Here is a 23,441-nt window from a genome sequence, read left to right as displayed (position 1 = left end):
AGAAATCACAAAGACACAAGATATACGTGGTTCCCCAAGATGGGTACATCCACGGGCGAGGAGAGAGAGGATTCACTAACCAACGTGAAGAAGAGATACAAAGAGCCGGCTATAATCCGTAACTCTAGAAAGGCCACAATATGAAAGCCCAAAAGATGATTTCTAGAAGTACCCCAAAAGCCTTATTTATAATAGGCTACAAAAACGGGAACAACATAATTAACCAATGTGGGACTAAAGAATACAAGGCATTCCTAACAATCTGTAGGCATCATGGGATTCATTCCAAAACGGATAAAAGATCGTGGTAATTCCTCTCTGATCTCCTTTCTAGTCGCCTTTTCGGATGGTTTAGACGAGTGAAATGGAGAGAAACCATAATCTTCCCGACAAAAGGTTTACGTTTCTATAATTCACATATTAGAACATTCTTCCTTTTTCTTTCTATCATATATCCTTCTCTGATGAGAGGCGAGGAAACTGGCTCGGGCAAGTTTTGGGGTAAACTCTTCCGTATCTCCATTAGGAAATTGGCTTAGGTAGCTACGGTCTATTTTATCTGGCAAGAGAGGAATTCTCGGGCAAATTATTCAAATGGTCCCTATAGTTTGGTCTTTGGGTCACTTTGGTCCCTATAATTTTAATTGGCTCAATTTTAACCCTGTAGTTTTGATTTTGTGCCAATTAAGTACAATCACTAACTTCCATTGCCTCCTACTAACGGAACCAATTGTGCAAATTGTAGTATATAGTTCTTTGTTAGCACCACTTCATGGTTTTGTGAGCTTTTGATATGGTGGTTTCGGAAGAAGTTGACAACGAGATGCAAGAGTAATTTCCGACAGTGGGATTGAGACACGACAAAACTTTCCGAATATATGTTGGTTTATACCTGTACTTAGCGACTTAGAGAAGTCAAATACAACTTTTTACATTTTGCGTTCCTCTGGTCAAAACGAATAAATAATTCAAGAAATATTTGACTCAAAACTAACAAAAGTAGAATAAATAACTTGTCATTAACACATGTAACAATTCACTTTAATATACAAAATCACCATGGGTTGTGTTGAAATTTCTAAATGAATAAGAGGAAATTTATAACAAGTGCAAATCACAAGGGGTCAAGTGCAATTTGCACTATTGGTTCTGTTAGTAGGAGGAAATGGAAGTTAGTGATTGTACTTAATTGGCACAAAATCAAAACTACAGGGTTAAAATCGAGCCAATTAAAATTATAGGGACCAAAATGACACAAAGACCAAACTACAGGGAGCATTTGAGTAATTTGCCCTATTTCAAGGCATTAGCAGGCTGTTTTCCTCTGTCCTCCATAAAATTATCTAGTTTGGTTGAGTTTTGAAATTTATTTTTGATGTAAAGAGTGGAGAGAGAGAGAAAAAAAATTATTGAGAACCGTGCAGAAGATGGGAAAAGAACAAAGGTGCGCTTCTCCCCTTAACATTGCTCTCTGCCATGCCTGGCAGCTAAAGGATTATTTTTTTCTTCCTCTAATTGATTGTTGTTGCTTCTTTGTATGAAGGTATCCTTCCTGGATTCCTAGCTAGTTTCTGTAATTGTCCGTGTTTTAAATGAAATTGGGGATTACCAAAAAATATAAATAAAAGAGGCGAGGATAATTCAACTTTTTCCCTTCTTTCCTTTCCTAAATTGTGCAAATTTAAAAAAACATTCTAAACTTACCTATTTGTCTTCTTTTTAAGTGTCCTTCCAACCTAATTAATTTTCTCGAGCTCGCTTTTCTTTTCTCCAAACAGTCCGGAGAACCCATGATCCACATGGAGAAAAGAATCCATCACCCACGTTCAAGACACTATCAATGGGGTCGATCGGGATGGAAAATGAAATCAGCGATCAAAATCCAGAGCCAAATGAGTTTCTAACGGTCCTGGCATATATCAAAAAAATCTTACTATTCATTATTCTTACCCTGGTAATTTCGGCAATGGAACTTTGTTGGAGTGCATGTATAAACAATGTAGAATTTTAAGCTACTGTACTTTTCTTCCGGATCATTGAAATAATTAATTTAAAATTATCGAACAATTCGAATTACCGAAACTCAAAAGTGAACCTCACTGTACACAATTTTTTTTTTTCCACATGGTACCATTGTTCATCAATGTCAAAGAGCCCTCAAAAGTGAACCTCACTGTACACATTTTTTTTTTTCCACATGGTACCATTGTTCATCAATGTCAAAGAGCCCTTCAAGACGCTGGGGGCTGCTGTTCCCGAATTCGGGCCCACTCCTGTCTCGCTCCGATGATCAGAAGCGTTCATTTCGTAGAGCTCATCGAGTAGAATTATTATTTTAAAAATCAGCTTAATTGGATATCATTAAATACCTGATCGGAACCTATATAACTCTCGGTCTATAGGTTACAGTGGATTTGATCCAGTGTTTCGGATCCATTCTTTTCAAGATAAAAAGGTTCCGATCAGGCACTTAATGATATCCAATTAAGCTGATTTTTTACATAGTTGTTCTACTCGACGAGCTCTACGAAGTAAACGCTTCCAATCATCGGAGCGAGACCGGAGTGAGCGCCGAATTTGAGGACAGCAGCCCCCCAGCGTCCCTTTAATGGCTCGTCGTCGTTCATGATTGACTGGTTGACGCTGACATTCCCTACAGAAAGGGTTCGCGGGTAAAGGGACCAAAAGGGCTCATCGGAAAACATACATAAACAAAGACTCCTCCTTGTTCTAAAATCAAACCCTTTTCCCAAACAAAAAAACAGTTAATGAAAAAATGAAGCCCCGATTTTTTTTTGATCCGCGAAGCCCCGATTATTCAATCTCTCTCATATCTGGTAGCGAAGACCCTTCACCTTCGCATTCAAGCTTTCGAGGAGATTCAGGCGGGTCCGGGATCGATTCAACGTCCACGATCGCAGGAGCTAGCGGAATTATTCAATCTCTCTCATCAGCTTCAGAGATGGAGAAGAATCCCTTTGTTCAAGCGGGAGCCTTGTCCACTGACTTGGGTGAGATTCCGCGTGCCTCTCCATTTCCTAATCCCTTTGATCAAGCAGGAGCAATTGATGGTGGCGTGGATCAATTGAAGGATTCTTGTCGTTTTATTCCGCTATGTCATATATTAAAAGCGACTAATGACTTTGACGATGCATTAGTTACTGGAACTGGGGGATTTGGTAAGGTATACAAAGCGAGCATTGACGATGGGGATACAACCACCGTTGTTGCCATAAAGCGGTTGAGTGCCGAGTCCAAGCAAGGTGCTGAAGAATTTTGGACAGAGTTAAAGTTGCTTTCAAAGTTCCGGCATGCTAATCTCGTTTCGCTTATTGGTTATTGCGACGAGAATCAGGAGATGATTATTGTTTACGAATATATAGCTCGGGGGACTCTCGCCAATCATCTTTACAAAACAAGTAGAGAAGAAAGTGGTGGAAGTAGATCTCACCTAACATGGGAGCAGAGGCTCAACATTTGCCTCGACGTTGCATGTGGACTTGACTACCTTCATAATGGTACCTTACCGGGTATCATACACCGAGACGTGAAGAGCACAAACATTTTGTTGGACGATCATTTGGTAGCAAAGGTTTCTGATTTAGGGTTATCTAAAAGCACTACTACCCATACAGCAACCCACGTTAGCACATGCGTCAAAGGAACTTTTGGATATTTGGATCCAGATTACTTCCAAACCATGCAACTAACCAAGAAATCTGATGTTTATGCTTTCGGCGTGGTGTTGTTCGAAGTCTTGTGTGGTCGGCCAGCGATCAAGTTTAGCGCACTCGACGAGGAGCGAGTTCTAAGTAACTGGGCACGAATGAACATCAAAGAGGGAACGCTTGACAGAATCATTGATCCCTCTCTGAATGGAGACACAACACCAGATAGTCTTAAGTACTTTGCCGAACTTGCCAACAAGTGTTTACATATTCAACCAAATGAAAGGCCTACAATGACTGAAGTAGTGAAGAGCCTTCAGATTGCATTGGTGTCGCATGAGCGTCAGGGAAGATTGCAGGGAACTTTTGCAAAGGCATTTGACGACTTCATGGCCCGGTCGAAGGAAACATTTATGATTCACCAGGAAAATATAGTAAAAAAGGAGGAAGGATTTATCAACGAGCATTTACCTGATCATGTGTTCGGCAATTCGAAGAAAAATGAGGACAACGATGAGACAGTGAGTAAGATCTACAACAGAAAGGGAAGCGGGAATTCAATGGAACTCAAACATTGGGCGACATTCAAGAAGTTGGGAATGGACCCGGGGAATAAAAACAACAGAGCATACCAGAGTGGCGTTCTTCTCTCTAATTCCAAAAAGAAAAAAAAGATCGAGGCATTAAAGAGACTGGGGGGGAGTCTAATTCCAACATTGGGACTTGAAGATTATAACACTCCACTTTCATTCCAGGTATGCGTGCTTTAGCAGTGTGCCCGTTCACCTACGACCATGAGGTTTCCGTGAAGTTCACACAAATCTCAACTCCGGGCTCTTCGCGACCAGGGGAGGCCTGTTTTTTTTTGCACAGCAAAAAGAATTTTTTTGATCTTTATAAAGGATTACAAAGATTAAACCGAACAGAATAGGCCCTCTTCAGTAACTTGAGATCTTTATGATGATGATGATGTTTCTGTTTTGATCTAATCCCATTGCTGTTGTGTTATTTTTCCTGCAGGCGCTCTCTGGTTTGTCGAATATCTTTCATGGCTTCTTGTCAGGCTGTGGGGATGGGCAGATCATCCTACTTAACACCAACCACAACCACATAGACAGAGCTGACGTCGCTCTACAGCGCCCTTCTTCACCTCAGCCTAAAGCCTTACCAGATGGAGGAGAGATTGTGCTGCTTGATTCATCAGATCAAAAACCATCGGTGAGTTTTGATGCTACAAACAACAGGGCATATCAGAGCGACATTCTTGTGTCTAATTCAGAGGAGAAAAATACGGGAGAGGCATCAAGGAGACGGTGCATACCTGAGGGTGTACTTAGTTTAGTTGATTCAATGACAAGTATATCATCGACGTATTTCGATGCTCCAGACAACAGTGCACATTTTGTAAGGGAATATCAGAGTGGCCCTATTGTGTTTAATTCAGAGAAAAAAGATACGGGAGAGGGATTAAACAGAGAATGCTTAACTAAGAGTGCACTTAGTTTAGATGATTCAACAAAACCATGGTCGTTGCCAGATTTTGATGCTACAGAAAACAAAGCGGTGAAGGTCTACACCTGCTGGGGAAGGGGTTGTTGGCATTCAATGGAAGAACTCGAACAGGGGACAACGTTGGAGGAGTTGGGAATGGACCCGGAAAATGTGGGCATAATTTCTGACTTGTTGAGATTTGTGAGTGATAAGGAGGAGTTTTACAAAAAGGCAGGCAAGGATTGGAAGACGGGTTATTTGTTGTACGACTCTCCTGGTACTGATAGATCAAGCTTAATCACTGCCATGGCGAACTTTCTTGAATTTGACATCTATCATTTGGATCTTGCAGGTTTGACCTCCATCTCGGAACTGACGAATGTGCTGGTCTCCATCCAGAATCGCTCCTTAATTGCCATTAAAGATTTTGATCAATGGGCTGGGAAGCTTCCCGATTTCGAGACTGAGGTTAGCTATTTGTTTCTGTCAACCAAATTTTCTTTTCCCCCCACTTTTAAGTGCACATCTTCCCCTGGTTAATTGGTAGTAGCAAGTTTAGTCTAAAAATAGAAAATCATGACATAAAGGGAAAAAATATCGCTAAAGACAGAAAAAATAAAAAGATTGAAACAACTATCTTTATGGTCTTTAGTCTCATCATATCTGATTTTTTTTTTTCTTCATGTTTGGTTCATGTTTTTATACTTATCTCATTCCTCTCGTTGAGACAAGTAATTGATCCCAAAAAATTCGACGGAAAAATAAACAAAACTTTAGTGTCGTCTGATACGAATTTTTTTCTTAGCTTGGTCTTATATTTATACTTTTCTCATTTCTCTCGTTGAGACAAATGATTTATTTAAAAAAGTTCGACAAAAAAACTAAACAAAAGATCACGTAAGGGAAATTATACCGACCGTCTTTGAGTGGCCCTTGCTGTATTTTTGTTGGGGAGTGATTTTCGCACTCCTCTTTTAGTGTTGAAAGTATATGTATTTTTTTTTGTTGCTAAAAGACAAAAAATAGAGGGGATATAAAAAAGAGGAGTGTGAAAATCATTTTCCTTTTTCTTTGTTTTCCCTTTATTATTGCAGCTCAAGTTGGCTGAAATTTAGATATTGCATGGAATTTATGTTACCATCTGTTGCAATATTTATACTGCTTATCTATATATATATGTTATGCTCTAGCTATGAGAAATAAGATGAATCATTGTACCAGAAGAGGCCCTGTTTCTGTGAAGTTCTCACATTGAAACCTCAACTCTGGGCTCTTCGCGACCAGAAGAGGCCCTCTTCAGTAACTTCAGATCTTTATGATGATGATGATTCTGTTTTAATCTAACCTCATTGCGATTGTGTTATTTTTCCTGCAGTTGACGTTCTCAGGTTTGTTGAAAATCATTCATGGCTTGTTGTCGAGCTGTGGGGATGAGCAGGTCATCGTACTTACCACCAACCACAACCACATAGGTGGAGTTGACGTCACTCTACTGCACCCTTTGAACATTGATTTATACATTCACACGTCTTCACCTCAGCCTAAAGCCTTACCAGATGGAAGAGAGATTGTGTTGCTTGATTCATCAGAACAAAAACCATAGGTGTATTTTGATGCTACAAACAAGAGGGCATATCATAGCGACGTTCTTGTGTCTAATTCTGAGGAGAAAAATACGAGAGAGGCATCAAGGAGACAGCGCATACCTGAGGGTGTACTTAGTTTAGTTGATTCAACGATAAGAATGTCATTGACGGATTTTGATGTTCCAGACAACAGTGCACATTGTGTAAGGGAATATCAGAGTGGCCCTATTGTGTTTAATTCAGAGAAGAAAGATACGGGAAAGGGATTAAACAGAGAATGCTTAACTAAGAGTGCACTTAGTTTAGATGATTCAGCAAAACCATGGCCGTTGCCGGATTTCGTTGCTACAGAAAACACTGCGGTGAAGGTCTACGCCAGACGGGGAAGGGGTTGTTGGCATCCAATGGGATTCAAACAACGGACAACGTTGGAGGAGTTGGGAATGGACCCGGGAAATGAGGGCATAATTTCTGACTTGTTGAGATTTGTGAGGGATAAGGAGGAGTTGTACAAGGACGCAGGCAAGGATTGGAAGAGGGGTTACTTGTTGTACGACTCTCCTGGTACTGATAGATCAAGCTTAATCGCTGCCATGGCGAACTTTCTTGAATTTGACATCTATGATTTGGATCTTACGGGTTTGACCTCCATCTCAGAACTGACGAATGTGCTGGTCTCCATCAGGAATCGCTCCTTAATTGCTATTAAAGATTTTGATCTCTGGTTTGCGATGCTTCCCAATCTCAAGAATGAGGTTAGCTATTTGTTTTCCTCAACCAATTTTTCATTTCCCCACCTTTTTAAGTGCACATCGTCCCCTGGTTAATTGCTAGTAGCAAGTTTCATATTCGTGGTTATATGTTTTGGTATTTTTGTTGCTTCTTTTATAAACTTTTGCTCGATTCACGTTAATTATTTTGGTATAAATCACTCATCTCAGTGAGAATAGTCTATAAGGTAGCCAAAAGCAAAACAATTCACTAAACTAGAGGCTGAGGCACACGCGATGCATGTGCAAGTTGGATTTGTCAAAATTTGCACAATAGCTTCCCGTTTGATATTTGATCGAATTTTCACAAATTTTGACAAAATCTGATTTGCGTGTGCCCCGGCCTCTAAGAGCATCCACAGTGGAAAAACCAAAAGCATAAGGTTGTTAAAATTAGCAATGTTCTCTCAAAAAAGTGCTCACAGTGGCATAACCAAACTTAACAATCTCTTAGCAACTCATCAAATTTTGGCCCTTGAATAATCAAAATTAGCAACTTTTTGCCAATAACCAAAACCTTTTCTCTCTCTTTCTGCCTCTCTCTCAACAATGTTTCTAGGAAAAATATTTTTAAAAGTTCTTTTTTTTTTTTTAACAATAACAGTTAGACCGTTTTTTAAAAACTGTATTTTTTTTTTCAAAAACTGTTATTTAAAAATAATTGTCTTTTTTTCAAAAAAAAAAATTTTAAAACTTTTTCGGAAAAATGTTTTCCAAAATAAAAGTTTTCAAAAAATTATTTTCTATTTCTAATAACATGTTTTTATTAGTTTGAAAACTATTTTAAGAAAAATATTTTATATGGTGACAATTTTTAGATTTTCACAGGTTGAAAAGATAATGTGGCAAGTTTTGATTATTCAATGTTCGATTATGCCACTGTGGACATCTACATTGCTAACCTTAGCAATCCCTTAAATGGATAATCAAAAAGTGATGTGGCAACTTTTGATTATCCAATTTTGATTAGTCCACTGTGGATGCTTTAATTAACCTATCGTTAAAGATAAACAACAATTAAATAAGCATCACACCAATGAATTGCTTATATATTATGATATCAATCTTGCACATAATTTTTCTTATTTTGTATTTATCCCTCTTAGAAAACAAACTGAAGGTGCTTAACATGCATAAAGTTAATTAACATGATAAGCATGTGCAAGTCGAAAAATAATCCGGAAAAAATCATACTATATACTTCAACTTCCCTCATCGGTTCTTGGTCTCTTCTTTTCTAACAATCTGTTCCAAACAAAATCGAAATATATGTAACATTGTATATGTTACATTTAAAGCAATTCCATGGCTTAAAATCAGATAAGTACGCGAGCTTCTAAAAACAATTCCATGGCTTTGTTTCGCTAAACAAATTGATGACCTCATTAGCAAAATACTTCTGATTTCGGACTGAGCAATTAGAGCCAATGATGTGAAGACAAATTAACTTATTACTCTCGCAAATAAAACAAAATGCGTTGGTAAAAGGATTAAACAAATGAAGTCCACATGTAAAAGTAGAGAATACAAAACCAATTTGTCTTGCTTGTTCTCATCTCTGTATCAATGGCCAACACCAATGCTGGATGCAACAGGAAAGCGTCCATTTTGTGCAGAGTGTATAGAGGAAGATGGGTACAGGTGCTCTCTTCGGTGGTGAAACAATGAGAGAAGAGGTAGTTTTTGTGATAGGGGTAGAAGTTATAGTGGGAGGGAAACTGACGTGGGGGTGGGTAGTTATTGGGTTTGGTGGTTATTGGTGTTGGTTTTGTCTATTATGCCCTTACAATTAAGTCCTCAATGAATTCAATTGTGCTTGAATCTTTTTTTCCTTGGGTGTACAATTTTGGAAATGAAAAAGCATGACAAAAAAGGGAGACACCAAAGTGGTGCTCTCCCTTTATATATTAGAATAGCTAGATATTAGAATAGATAGATACAAAAAATTTGAAACAGCTATCTTTATTGTCTTTAAGTCTTGTCCTATCTGAATTTTAGGTATGGTTTTATACTTACCCTAATTTGAGAGTAAACACTACTCGTGATCTGTAAGCTTCTATCATTCGAAGCGACTGCTGCTACTGTAATTTACTAGTAATTTGGTTTCATTTGGTTTGAACGTTGAACTTTGTAAATGACTAGTAACTTTGTACTTGGTTTCATTTGGTTTGATCATTGAACTTTGTAATTGACTAGTAATTTTGTATTTGGTTTCATTTGGTTTGAACTATGAACATTAAACTTCTCATTACGCATTATGGATGTCATTTGGGGAACATTTTAAAAAAAATCCGAGTAATTGCTACTCGCCGAGTACTCAGCCTCGAAGGTAGAAGGTGGCCGGCTGACCGACCGACTACCGAGTAGCGAGTTTTAGAAAATTGCGTATAGTTAATAATACCGACGGTCTGCCCTTTGCTATATTTTTCTTTGTTTTCCCTTTATTTTTGCGGCTCAAGTTGGTTGAAATCGGTCATATCGCATGAAACTTATGTAGCTATCTGTAACAATGTTTATACTGGTTACATAACCATGTATATGTTATCCTCTACCTATGCGAAACAAGATGAATCAATGTACCACAAACAATAAAGACAATGAAATAATCACACAAACACAAGAACCCAGGGTATGCGTGTGCTACAGCAGCGTGCTCATTCGCCTATGACCACAAGGGTATGATAGTTCAACCCACTGTTGCGAATTGAAGATCACAACACTCCACTCTCACCCTCTGTGTTGCGTCTCCCTGTTTCTGTCAAGTTCGCACACCGAAACCTAAATTCTGGGCACTCTGAAGTTTGAAGAGGCCCTCTTCAGTGACTTGTGATCTTTATTTTTATTTTTTTTGGTAACAGGGTAAAAACTTGTGATCTTTATGAAAATGATGATATGATGTTTCTGTTTTAATCTAATCCCATTGCTGCTGTGCTATTTTTCCTGCAGTTGACGTGCTCAGGTTTGTTGAAAATCATTCATGGCTTGTTGTTGAGCTGTGGGGATGAGCGGATCATCATACTTACCACCAACCATGACCACATAGACAGTGTTGACGCGGCTCTACTGCGCTCTTTGAACATTGATTTATACATTCACACGTCTTCACCTCAGCCTAAAGCCTTACCACAAGGAGGAGAGATTGTGCTGCTTGATTCATCAGAACAAAAGCCGTCGGTCGATTTTTATCCTACAAACAACAAGGCATATTGGAGTGACGTTCTTGTGCCTAATTCAAAGGATGAAAATACACGAGAGGCATCAAGGAGACAGTGCATGCCTGAGCGTGTACTTAGTTTAGTTGATTTAACAGAAAGAATATCATCGATGGATTTCAATGCTTCAGACAATAGGGTACATCTTGTGAGGGCATATCAGAGTGGCCCTGTTGTGTTTAATTCGGAGAAGAAAGATATGGGAGAGGTATTAAGCAGAGAATGCTTAACTAAGAGTGTACTTTGTTTAGATGATTCAAGCAAACAAAAATCGTTGTCGGATCTTGCCGTTACAGGGAAAAAAATACATCTTGTCAGAGCATATCAGAGTGGCTCTGTTGTGTCTCTTTCAGATGATAAAAATAGGGGAGAGGTATTAAAGAGAGAATGCATCTCTAAGAGTATACTTGGTTTAGAGGATCTTCAACAACATTCTGGTGGTAGACGTGATGATGCTGCAAAGAGCTTTTGCTGTAAGCTTCGACTGTTAAGTGTTAAGTAGAATATTAATTATTGCTGGCAATCTTTAAATTTCTCATCAATTTTCAACCATGCTAGTTCTATTGCATAAGAGAAGCTTAGTTATTTATGCATTTAGATTCGAATTTTCGAGGAGAAATATGAATTGAAATTGTTTCTTTTTATATTATCTGGTTATATTGAGTTGGGAATGCAGTTTTATGTTTTTCTCTTCAACGAAAGATAGTGTGCTAAGTAGTAGTCCATCCTGATTATAGTCATGTTTCTAAGTCTCCTATGCTTTTCTCCAAGACTTCTGGTTCCGGTATTGAAATTTGGTTTGTATTAGTTCACCCCTCGTGTTTTATTTTGTTCCTAATGGCCTCAAAATTTAATTTATTGCAGCTACTTATGATCCAGGAATTCACACGGCAGATTCCTTTGCACGGATATCGTTCGAAGTACTCGAAACTCTTCCGACCCGGGAACAGCCTAATGACTGTGTACCCTTACTGTCACTGAGAAGATTAACACTTGAGGATTGTGTACAACAAGAGAAATCACCAGATCTGCCAAGAGTTACGCAAATTAACGAAGTTGAACAAAGATTGACAAAATTGCATAGATACTTGGGAGGATTGACTGCTCAGGTTGGTTCTCTCCCTGGTTTGCACACACAGGCCATCTTTTGTATGCATATTTTCCAGCTAGGTCTTCAAACAATGCCAATATCATCCATATTGTTGGATTTACCCATTGTTCAAGTATAGCGTTCAGACCCACATTTTGATTTGTTTGTACTAGGTATTGCATTGAAATGGTATGATAAATGAATCCAAACAGTGGATCCAACCTTTTTGTGTCATTTTGCAGAATTCAGCAGTGGTTAGAGCCTCAACATTTTTGTTGTTTAAATATAAGTTTGAAACAAATAACTAAATGTCTGCTTGATAAAGTAGAGGGCAAAGAAATCTAGATTAGCCACAATAAAGGGGTGTTCTTTGAGAGTGGAAGTTTAGTTGAAGTTATCATTCTGTTTATCAATCAGTATATTCAATGATGGCTTTAACTTCCCACATACTGCAGTCTGCAAGCTCTTCACGTTGGCCTATTGGCTTACCAGAAGGAGGGTACATTTTACTGCTTGATCCGTTAGATCAATCCACAAAACATATAGAATATGCGGCCAGAGCAGATCAATGCTCTCCTACATTGTCTCTTGCAGAGAAGAAAATGGTGAGAAAGACATTAAAGAGAAAGTGCAGAACTATGAGCGTAATATTTGAGGACAACCACCAACATTTTGCCAGAAGATGTGAGGGCAATGCTAAGAGCCTTGGTGGTAAGCTTCTACAACTGATAAATTGTAGCTTTCATTCTTGCTCGTTTATGAACCATCTAATGCTTTTGGCGAAGGGCATGCTAAAATTTTAGCCTTCTCACCTATATATTGGTGCTCATGCAGTGAAGCGGATAAAGAACCAGGGGATTCGTCAGTGGCCATTTTTTCGACAAGTAACTTATATTTGAATTTCCGTCCGTTCCTTATTTTTCCGACAAGAATAGTAATTTGGTCCATAACTTTTTAAGGATTGGGAAATTACACTGGAAGTTGGTTCATAATTCACTTAGATTTTCAATTCCTCTTTCACTTCAGGTAATTAAAGTTTGAAACCATGTGGTGGACAAACTTCCTTTTGCAAAATTTCTATGTCTTTAATGAGCGTCTCTTTGTGTTAGCTAGTATACATGTGTCCAACTTTTCCTCAAATTGAATGTACAAGTATCGGTAATTAGATTCTTTGGTTTCAATGTACAGGGGACCATCTATTAAGAGCACCTATAAGCTTTTCTGAATGTATGGCCTCAACTTGTACTTTGCTATAGCTTAGTCTTCAAAAAATACCCATACGTCCATATTCTTGAACTCTAAACAACTTCTTGCCATGGATATTTGAACTTTACTCAAGTCTTAAGTTCTGGGATATACTATTCTTAATGCATTTTTCCTTGGGTCTTTGGGACATTTAGCACCATATTATAAGCCATCGGCATACAGCTGCCTCTAAATAGATTTACTTTCAAGTTGTAGGACGAAAAATGAATGTGATTCATTGTTACTATGTTAAAGAGTCTGATGTAGCCTTATATCTTCTTCGATAAGTGAGTTCATGACATCTACGAGGCAAATCACTTAATAGGACATTAACGTTTTTATTATTTGTGTCTCTTTGGGAAAAAAATTAGTAGACATTTTTTGAATGGTCAAGCAGCCCATTCCTTAAAAGTTCAAATTTACTGATTACGTTTTGCTGGGTTCAGAAATGGGCAACAAGGAAGGGGTATTCTTTGGGAGAAGAAAGACCATTTGAAGTTAGGCCTCTATCTATGGATGAGACACTTGATTCAAGGCTTCAATTGATCCATGTGTCCCAGTTTGCTAGATCTTCACCTCGGGCTTTAGCCTTACCAGATGGAGGTGAGATTGCCAGGCCTACAGCCTTATCATCAAGTGAATTTGCTGCGACAAACAACAGAGCACACCTTGTCAGCCAAGATCAAAGCGGCTCTACTGCATCTCATTATAAATGTAAAAATTCAAGAGAAATGTCAGACAAACAAGGGTTAGAGGATCTCCAACAACATTTTGGCTGTGAACATAAACATGCTTTGAAGAGCCTTGGTGGTAATTTGTTGCATGCTATCTATCGCTTGTTCTTAACCCTAGAACCATACTAACTCTGCCACGAGATGCTGGATTATTGTCTTGTGGAAGCAGTATAAGGATATAGATTTCATACATTTATTTGCTCATGCAGTTAGTGGATCCATGTTTAAGAGCACCTGTAAGCAGCACTGGTTCTATTGGTGGCCGGGTCGGTTTGAAAACAATGGTAATTTCTCTCTCTCCTTGGGAGATAAATTTAGAGAAACAATAGTCCCTTGAGAGTTAAATTTTTAAGTCTTCTGAAAAGTTGAGCGATTTGCAGAGAAAGGGAACGTGACTAAGTGAGTTAGATCTTACATGACGAAATCCTAATTTTTGTGATTCACATTATAGAACCTTCTTTCTTTTTCTTTCTATTTCTTCATTTCCCTAACTAGAGGCAAGGATAATTCACATTTTTTCCTCATCATAACAACAAGCATTTGATGCTACAAGCAACAGAGCACTTCTTGTCAAGGCAGATGAGAGAGGCCCCACTGTGTCTAATGCACTTTTTTTAGAAGATCTACGACATCAATTTGGAGCTAGATGTAAAGATGCACTGAAAGGTCTTCATGGTATGATTCTATTGTTGAAATAATGCATTGGTTGCAAGTTGCAATCTTGATCTCTTCTCATTTTTAACCATACTAGTTCTTTTGCAAAAGTAGAAGCTTCATTATTCATATGTTTGGATTCTTGTGTTCAAATGGTAAAAGGTGAATTAAAATAGTTCATTTTGATCGCAAATTATCCGGTTATGCATAGTTCGAGCTGCATGTTTACCTTCTTTTTACAAACCAAAAAATTGTGTACTAACTAGTAGTCCATCTCGATTGGTAACAATGGTTCTAAGTCTGCTATGCTTTTCTTCTAAAATTTTGCTTGCACTACTAAATTATAGATTTGTATCATTTATACAAGTTTACTTCCTGTCTAAGTTCCTACAAATTTATTGAGCTACGGTTCCGCACTCCAGATTCCCTTGTATGGAAGTCATTCAAGGTACAAGACAATCTTCCTCTTGGGGAACAGTCTAACACCCGGCGGAGATCACTAACACACAAGCATTGTGTACGACTAAAGAAATCACAAGATCTGCCACGAAGTATGCTAAGGGACTGCGCAGGAGGATTGGCTGCTCAGGTTAGTCCTTGCCCTTTCCTATATTAATTCCAGCTAGGTGTTTAACAATAATATGATCCATATTGGTGAATTAGCCCTCGGTTCAAGTACAGTGTTCAAACCCAGATTCCAATTCATTTGTACTGAATATTGTCTTCAAGGGGATGATAAAATGAATTCAACCTATGTATCCAAGTTTTTTCATATGCAAGGTCAATAGTGTTTGGACCCTCAATATTTTTGTTGTTTAAATAAGTTTGAAAGAATGTATAATCATCTGTTGGATAAACCACTAGAGATGCAGTTTGAAAGGTAGATTAGCTAAAATGAACAAGTATTCTTCTCAGAGAGGAAATATAAGTTGAAGTTGTCATTCTGTATATGGATGAGTACATTTAGTATTTACAGTTGGGTATATTGATCAATGGCTTGGACTATCCAAATGCTGCAGTCTGATATCGGCTTACCAGATGGAGGGCACATCCTATCTCTCTCAGAGAAGAAAATTGTGAGAAAGACATTAAAGAGAAAGTGCAGAACTATGAGTGTACTTAGTTTAGAGGATCACCAACAGCATGTTGGTAGGAGATGGGAAGATACTGTGAAGTTCCTTGGCGGTAAGCTTCTACAGTTAACTAATTCTTGCTCATGTTTATGAACCATCTAATACGTCTTGTGAAGCACATACTGGATTGTTGTCTTTATGGAAGCAGTACAAAATAGTAGTTTCTTACCTTATGTATTGGTGGTGCTCATGCAGCAAGGCGCATCTGTAGGCAGCTTCTGATCCATCGTGAAACCACAGCAAAGCGCATCCCTAGGCAACTTGGTACCCGTCAGTGGCTGTTTAAACAAGTAACTCACTTGTATTTTCATTTCTATCTAGTCAATTTGTCTTATAGGTTGTAATCATTAAAGTGTTCTTTCGGAGAGGAAAGATAAGTTAAGTTTATTAGATCCTCAACATTTTTGTTGTTTAAGTAAGTTGTAAGAAATACAACCATTTGTTTGATAAACCACTAGAGAAATGGAGATTAGCCAAAATGAAGAAGTGTTCTTTCGGAGAGGAAAGATAAGTTGAAGTGGTCATTCTATATTTGGATGAGTACATTGAGTATTTACGGATGAGTATATTGACCAATGGCTTTGACTATCCCAATACTGCAGTCTGCTATTGGCTTACCAGAAGGAGGACACATCCTATATCTTCCAGAGAAGAAAATTGTGAGAAAGACATTAAAGAGGAAGTGCAGAAGTATCAGTGTACTTAGTTTAAAGGATCACAAACAACAAGTTGACGGGAGGTGGGAAGATGCTGCGAAGAGCCATGGCAGTAAGTTTCTAAAATTATAGCTAAGTCTTGCTCTTGTTTATGAACCATTTAATGCATCTTGCAAAGGACATACTGGATTGTTCTCTTTATGGAAGCAGTTCCAAATTGTATTTTCTTACCCTATGTATTTGTGCTCATGCAGCGAAGCGCATTCGTAGGCAGCTTGTGATCCATCATTTATCCACTGCAAAGCGCACCCATAAGCAACATGGGATCTATCAGTGGCCATTTCAACGAGTAACTCACTTTTATTTTCATTTATATCAAGTCAATTTGTTTCATAGGTCATAATCATTAAAATAAGAGTAGTAATTTTCTCCCTGGACGTACTTTGTGAAATTCCCAGGCATGTGGAGTCCATACATCAATTATAATTCAATTTCTGTTGTCACTTCATTTCTATCAAGCCACACACTCAGCATATTTGGTTTTTAAATAAGTTTGAAAGGATATATGGTTAAATAAATAGAGAAATACAGAGTAATGTAGATTAGCTGAAATGAACGAGTTGAAGTTGTCATTCTGTATATGGATGAGTACATTGAGTATTTACGAACGAGTGTATTGACCAATGGCTTTGACTATCCCAATACTGCAGTCTGCTATCGGCTTACCAGATAGAGGACACATCCTATCTCTTTCAGAGAAGAAAATTGTGAGAAAGACATTAAAGAAGAAGTGCAGAAGTATGAGTGTACTTAGTTTAGTGGATCGCCAACAACGTGTTGACAGGAGATGGGATGATGGTGCAAAGAACATTGGCGGTTAGCTTCTACATTTAACTAAGTCTTGCTTTTTTAATCTTTTTTTATAAACCATAATGCATCTTGTGATGGGCATACTAGATTGTTCTCTTGATGGAAGCAGTACAAAATTAAGTTTCTTACCCTATGAATTGGTCTTCATGCAGTGAAGCACATCTGTAGGCAGCTTGTGATCCATCGTGTGTCCATAGCAAAGCGCATCTGTAGGCAACATGGGATCCATCATCGGTGGCCATTTGAGCGAGTAACTCACTTGTATTTTCATTTCTATCAAGTCAATTTGTTCTGTACATAGTTCGTAATAAGTATGAAATAGTAATTTTTTTTCCAACTTTTGTGTGTGCAATATTTACCGGGCATGTGGGGTCCCTACATCACTTATATTTTAATTCCTGCTGTCACTGCAGGTTATGAAATAGTGAAATCATATCATTCACATATGGAGTTTAAAATACTCAGCTTAATTATGTGAATTTAAAAACTGGAAAAACTTCCTTCATGCGTAATTATTACTCCTTTAATGGGGTCTTATGGACAATAGCTAGCTTGCACATGTGTTCAGCTTTCCCTAAAATTTGATGTAGAAGCATATCTGTATCCGAGGTCATCGTCTTCAACGTGAATCGGGCCATCAACTTAGCTTGTTTATGTTTCTTGGCTTTTTTACATACATTTCATCAGTCTTCAACCAATGTGCATATCATCCATTTTTGTGAATTTTTAAGCAACTTTTCCTGTCAATATTTGTACTTGACTAAAGTTATGAGATGTTATTCATAAATATTGGTTCGTCCTTTGAACTTTGCGGCACTTCAGAACTTTTAGCACCATATTCTCACCCATTGGGATTTATTTGCCTTTAAATAGCATGGTTTTTCAAATTCTATGACGAAACGTGAAAGTAATTGTGGTTACTACTATGGACGTGCGAGTTTGTCATATATTTTCTTTGATAAGTGAGTTTAACCATTTATGAGGCTAGTCACTCATTAGGACAACGTTTTTTTTTTTTTTTTGGGTGTCTATTCGGAAAAGGAGGACATAATTTTTCATGAACTGGGAGAAGAAAGAAGTGTAATCCATAGAAGTCCGAATTACTAATGTAATGAGCGAACATATCTTTTGTAAAATAGGTGAATCCAGAAAAGCCGGAATTTAATGATTACCTTTGCTTGACAGGACTGGGCAACAAAGAAGGGATATTCTATAGGGGACGAAAGACCAGTTGAAGTTATCAGTCTATCTACACATGCGGAACTTGTTTCGAGGCTTCAACTTATCTATATATCCTGGCTTGGTAGATTTTCACCTCGGCTTTCAGCCTTACCAAGGGGAGGATTGATTGTGGGGCCTATAGCCTTGTCATCAAGTGAATTTGCTGCTACAAACAACACAGCACAGCGTGTCAGACAAGATCAAAGCGGCTCTGGTGCATCTGGTTCTGAGAATGAAAGAACAAGAGAACAAAAAGACCCCAAAAGGAAACGTAAAAGTATTACTATAGATGATCTTCTAGCATTTCAAGGCAAGAAGACCCGTGAAGAAGCTGCGGAGATCCTTGGCGGTAATTTAATGCTTGCCATGTTTCACTTGTTTTCAACCAAAATAACTTTGCAAGGCGAGCTCAATTATTTTCTTGTGAATCAGTGTAACAATACAAATTTCTTAGGTTGATTCTTGCTCATGCAGTTCATTTATCCACGGTTAAACGCACATGGAAAAATGGTGAATGCGGTCAGTGGAAAAATGGTGCAAGAAAAAAAGGTAATTCCACCCTTACTTACTAGGCACCTGTTTGAATACTAGTTAAGAAGAGAGAAATGGAGAATTAATAGACCCTAATAGTCCAGTTTTTTAATCCATACAAAAAATAAGTAAAGATCAGCACCGTCCTGACAAAAGGTTACGATTTTTATGATTCACGTAATATTTGACCTCCTTTATTTCCTTCTATCACCTATCTCCCTTAGGGATGACAATCGGACCGGCCCCGCCCCGAACGGGGCGGATTTTCCAACTCATTTTCGGGTATAGGGTCGGTTAAAATTCCAAAACCCGACCGGGTTAGGGTAGGGTCGGGGTGGAAGTACCCCACCCCGACATATATACATATATATATATATATATATATATAATTATACTTTTATCCTAATTTAATTATCATTATACTTAAAATTTAACATTTTTACCCTAATATTATTATCATTATACTAAAAAATCTTATTCTTAACTTTATATTTTCACCATTATATTAAATTAAACTACCACTTTTTTTTATAACTATTTTCTTTATTTTGCTTTTAGATTACCAAATTTTTTAAATTTCTTACGGTGCAGGGCAGGAACGGAGATACCCAAAAAATACCCGGTCGGGTTCGGGACCGCATAATAATTTTCGGATCAGGATACGAAAAATTCGCCCCGCCCCGCCCCGTTGCCAATCCTAATCTTCCCTAACAGAGGCGAGGATGCTAAATAAAGAAGATACAATGCAAATATCTATTTATCTTGCCTTTTATCTTCTCCTTCTCTTCCCAGTCACCTGTTTGGATAGTTAGAGAGAAATGAAGTGTGATAACATAATCTGTAGTCAAATTTTTATCCGTCCAAAAGTTAGAGGTGCAGAAAGGGAATTCAAGTATTGATTACCAATTTTGTCCCCAAATCTTACTGACAATAGCTGTCTGTTTTTATGATCCATATAATTGAACCTTCTTTGTTTTTCTTTCTACTATCCATTTCTCTTATTCTCTCGTACCTATTTACTTGTTGTCTCCTAACAGTCTGGAGACCCCCTGATCAACATGGAGAAGGGAATACATCTACCGCACGTGAGATGCCATCACATAATGTGCAACCTGGGATGGAGGGCGAACCGGTTGATCAAAATCAGGAGGCAAATGAGTGTCGACGAGATTTTATGGGATGCCAAATTGCTTTGAATATAGAAAGTGGTTTAATAATGGGTATCATGAAATTTTCTTTCTAGTATCCATTTCTCTTCTTCTCTTTCATTCCCTCTCGTACGTAAGTATTTCTTTTCTTTTCTCCAAACAGTCTCGAGACCCTCTGATCAACATGGAGAAAGGAATACATCAACCGCATGAGAGATGCCATCACATAATGTGCAGACTGGGATAGAGGGTGCACCGGTTGGTCAAAATCAAGAGGCAAATGAGTTTCGACCAGATTTTACGGAAGGCTCAATTCCTTTGAATGCAGAAAATGGTTTAATAATAGGTATTGTGAAAATCCGTCCTTTTCATGATTCTTACCCTGGTAATTATCCTATTGATTACAAAGAACATGAAAACGCAGGTAATTCCTTTGGATGGCCAAGCCAAGTGAATGATCAATCAACTTTGTCCAATCCTCATGTTGTAGTTCCACAACCTCAAATAACATCGTTGCAAAGTGAGAGTAGGGGAGGTTCAATAGATTTGAGGAATTCTGTAGCTTCACAAGCAGAGCTCTTTTCGGACGGACATATCTCTGGGTCTAGTAATTTGGCATTTCCTACACGGTCTGATCAAGCGGCTCCTAGTCAACATGTTGAAGGTCAATCAATGCAGTCCACTGTTTACCCAGATGACAATGCTTTTCCGTTTTCATTACAAGAGCCTATTCCGGGGGGACATGCCATTGAATCTCTTAACCGGATTGCGATGTTTAAGGCATTTTATGGGGAGCATACCATATTAAAGTTCTTGTTCCCTCTCACATCGGGAATTGTTGATCTGAAGAAAGAAGTGTCAAAGAGACTGAATGTTGAGGTTGATAGGTTCGAGGTTAAGTATATGGATGAGTATGAGCACTTGATTTCAATACTTTGCGATGATGACTTGAGGCTCTGTCTTAGGAGCTTTCGGGGGAATGATGAAATCAGAGTGTTAGTTCTTGATAAGGTTGGTGGGACCCCGAACTTTTGTGAAAAGTGCAGATCATCGATGCAGACAAGAGCATAGGTATGTTCATTTTTGGGGGCTTTTGTGTAACGATTAACGAAACATTCCCTTTGCCCTCAAAACCCGCTGAATGAGAACTGAGAACATTTGCAACAGTGCCCTCTCTAGTATGGAGTCTCTTTTTTATCCTGCCCTTATTTTTTTCTGAATTTAGACAGTGATATGTGTTATAAATTGCATTTAGTTGTTTATAAATATTTTTTTCTTGCGACCTTTTGGCACATTTCAATGATGGTCTCAATGGTTTCGGAATGAATCTAGACTCTGAATGAAATTAATTAGGAGTATGCTCTACCTCACACCAGCCCCAACTCTGTCAATTAACGTCTCAACTCTCTCTCTCTCTCTCTGTCACACATTGAAATAAAATACAATTGATTCAACGCCCTTGTTTACCAAAAACCAGCGCATTTTCTTCTTCCTCCGATCTGCCCGCCACCTTTCTCTCGCCTTCTAATCAAAAGACTACACAGCAAATTAAAAGAGAAGATAGGCTGGGTGAGAGAGGAACAAGAAAAGGGAAGATTATTCCTCTCTCCCTTCAAAAATCTAGAACCTGCACTACGCCAAATATCGCTTTTACCGGCGGTAAAAAAATTGCCGTTAAAAGTTATTTTTATCGGCATTAGTAAAACTGTCCTGAATAACTACCTAAAATGACGGTTTTTTTAAGATTGCCATTTTTACAAACTTTTACCAGCGGTTTTTTAAATTACCGCAGAAAAAAATAGAATATACGGGTTTTTTTTTTTAATACCGGTAGTTTATTACCGTCGCGTGTAATAATACCAACCCGTATAATATAAATATTATTATTTATCCTACATGATGCAATATGCGAGTTAGCCCAGTTGGTTGCACGCGCACTATAGGATCCGGAGGTTCCGGGTTTGATTATTGGGAAAACAAAAAAAATTAACCACTAATTTTATTACCGGCTGTTTTATACCGCCGTTTTTACCCAGCGGTTTATTTCCGGTGGTTTTTGAACTATTAACGGCTTTTTTCTAATGTCGCTAATGCTAAAATTTGGCATAGTGCCGGGGGCCCTGCTATGCACTCCCGCACAGCATCCCTGTCTTGCATCATCTCACCCGTATGTATGCGTTTTGGATGGTCTGCATCAAAGTTGTTAATTTTGTTCCATACCGGAGCTTAAATAAAACACAAAGGTAGGCGATTTGTAACGCTCGAAATACCAAGCTGTACCGGAAAATACCGGGATGTTTCGGTGATATATTCCGGCGCACTGGCCGGTACCAAAATGGCATTTGTTTTTTATTTTTTCTTCGTGAAATGTAAACTAATTGAAATAAACTTATGGGCTTATGTGTGATTTTATCTTGTTTTGCACACCCTAAACGATGGAAAATCACAACAGTGAGCGAAGATTTGAGAAAAATGGTCTGGACTCTGGTTTCTTGAATCATTTGAAGGTCCTCCTACTGCCCACAGTCTGAGTTGCAAAGCTTTCTTTCTTTTCTTTTTTTTGCATTAGAGTTTTTTTTTTTACTATTTTGAAACAATTGATATATTGTTGATTAGGGTAATGGAAATGATTAGTAGTAATTTATAGTAACTGTTAGTTTGTTACGGCTCTTGAAACTCGATTCAAGGCTATTCAAAATATTCAAGACATATATTGAATATATTTAAAATATTAATTGCGGTAAATCCAGAACGGTACCGATATACGAGCCGGTACCGGTACGTATCATTCCAGTAATGAAAACGGAATGCTGGCCAGTATGGGATTGAATTATTAATTTGGTTTGGATTTTAAGTTACTCATTTCTTGAAAGAGGTTTTTTTTTTTTTTTAAAATCCAGATCATCCGAAACAAATACGGACTGTTCAGAGGAAAAATGGTGCACCTGTCTGCACCGGATAAGTGAGGTGCGTTGGATTTATACTACCTGTAACTATTTCCTTTGATTCTATTTTATTTACTACACCATTTCAATTACAGAGAGGGGGGAGGGAGAGTGATGTTAACGGAGTTGGGCTAGAGTGAAATAGTGGACACGTGTTGATGCAGAATGGGAATTGAAAATAATTCAATAAATAGTATTATTTAGTTTTTCATATTTTATGTTTTAGTAATTTTGTTAGGGAGTTTTAATTTTGGGACTAAGTGTTCTACAGTATTCAATTTTTTAATTATAGTTTATTTAGTTTTCTATTTTATGTTTTCTTGTTCTACAAGTATTAGGGCTCAATTAGAATTATGATTTTCTGCCTACATAATAAGTAGTAAGCCTTCGGGCTAAGGGAGTTATTTTATGATTGAATTAATGAAAAATTGAGAATTTTTTCATTATTGAGAAAAAAACTTTTAGCCCTTCCCTAAAAGAAAAAGTT

The 23,441-nt window shown here is 38.0% G+C and overlaps 4 protein-coding genes across 4 annotated transcripts in view; all 4 read left to right on the top strand.

Moving 5' to 3' along the window:
• LOC131325756 (uncharacterized) overlaps positions 1 to 23,441 on the top strand; it is a 336,707-nt gene that overhangs the window by 63,330 nt on the left and 249,936 nt on the right. Inside the window, exons 11-17 of the mRNA XM_058358184.1 lie at positions 13,509 to 13,872; positions 14,006 to 14,080; positions 14,873 to 15,039; positions 15,470 to 15,635; positions 15,779 to 15,873; positions 16,186 to 16,351; positions 16,494 to 16,588. Coding sequence (XP_058214167.1) covers positions 13,509 to 13,872; positions 14,006 to 14,080; positions 14,873 to 15,039; positions 15,470 to 15,635; positions 15,779 to 15,873; positions 16,186 to 16,351; positions 16,494 to 16,588 — 1,128 coding nt within the window. The remainder of the gene's footprint in view (positions 1 to 13,508; positions 13,873 to 14,005; positions 14,081 to 14,872; positions 15,040 to 15,469; positions 15,636 to 15,778; positions 15,874 to 16,185; positions 16,352 to 16,493; positions 16,589 to 23,441) is intronic.
• On the top strand, positions 2,760 to 6,762 carry LOC131325762 (uncharacterized). Its single transcript, XM_058358198.1, has 3 exons — positions 2,760 to 4,423; positions 4,689 to 5,627; positions 6,535 to 6,762. The coding sequence occupies exons 1-3, from the start codon at positions 2,777 to 2,779 to the stop codon at positions 6,760 to 6,762; spliced, it is 2,814 nt and encodes a 937-aa protein (XP_058214181.1). The 5' UTR covers positions 2,760 to 2,776.
• LOC131325775 (uncharacterized) lies at positions 6,758 to 11,748 on the top strand. Its single transcript, XM_058358219.1, has 3 exons — positions 6,758 to 7,500; positions 10,462 to 11,200; positions 11,607 to 11,748. Coding segments are annotated over exons 1-3 (1,338 nt in total). The 5' UTR covers positions 6,758 to 6,903; the 3' UTR covers positions 11,609 to 11,748.
• The window catches only part of LOC131325782 (uncharacterized), a 37,171-nt gene continuing 33,669 nt past the window's right edge, over positions 19,940 to 23,441 (top strand). The window contains exons 1-3 of the mRNA XM_058358233.1: positions 19,940 to 20,081; positions 20,173 to 20,355; positions 20,434 to 21,080. Coding sequence (XP_058214216.1) covers positions 20,226 to 20,355; positions 20,434 to 21,080 — 777 coding nt within the window. The 5' untranslated portion in view covers positions 19,940 to 20,081; positions 20,173 to 20,225. The remainder of the gene's footprint in view (positions 20,082 to 20,172; positions 20,356 to 20,433; positions 21,081 to 23,441) is intronic.

This window comes from Rhododendron vialii, chromosome 5a (assembly GCF_030253575.1).
Source record: "Rhododendron vialii isolate Sample 1 chromosome 5a, ASM3025357v1".
In the NCBI taxonomy this organism is placed as follows: domain Eukaryota; kingdom Viridiplantae; phylum Streptophyta; class Magnoliopsida; order Ericales; family Ericaceae; genus Rhododendron; species Rhododendron vialii.
Note: the sequence above shows the minus strand (reverse complement) of the source record. Positions and strands in the feature narration are given on the sequence as shown.

Coding starts and splice junctions, on each gene's coding strand:
- LOC131325762 (XM_058358198.1), top strand. CDS start 2,777: ATGAAGCCCCGATTTTTTTTTGATCCGCGAAGCCCCGATTATTCAATC. Junction 4,424..4,688: donor ACACTCCACTTTCATTCCAG/GTATGCGTGCTT, acceptor TTTTTCCTGCAG/GCGCTCTCTGGTTTGTCGAA. Junction 5,628..6,534: donor TTCCCGATTTCGAGACTGAG/GTTAGCTATTTG, acceptor TTTTTCCTGCAG/TTGACGTTCTCAGGTTTGTT.
- LOC131325775 (XM_058358219.1), top strand. CDS start 6,904: ATGTCATTGACGGATTTTGATGTTCCAGACAACAGTGCACATTGTGTA. Junction 7,501..10,461: donor TTCCCAATCTCAAGAATGAG/GTTAGCTATTTG, acceptor TTTTTCCTGCAG/TTGACGTGCTCAGGTTTGTT.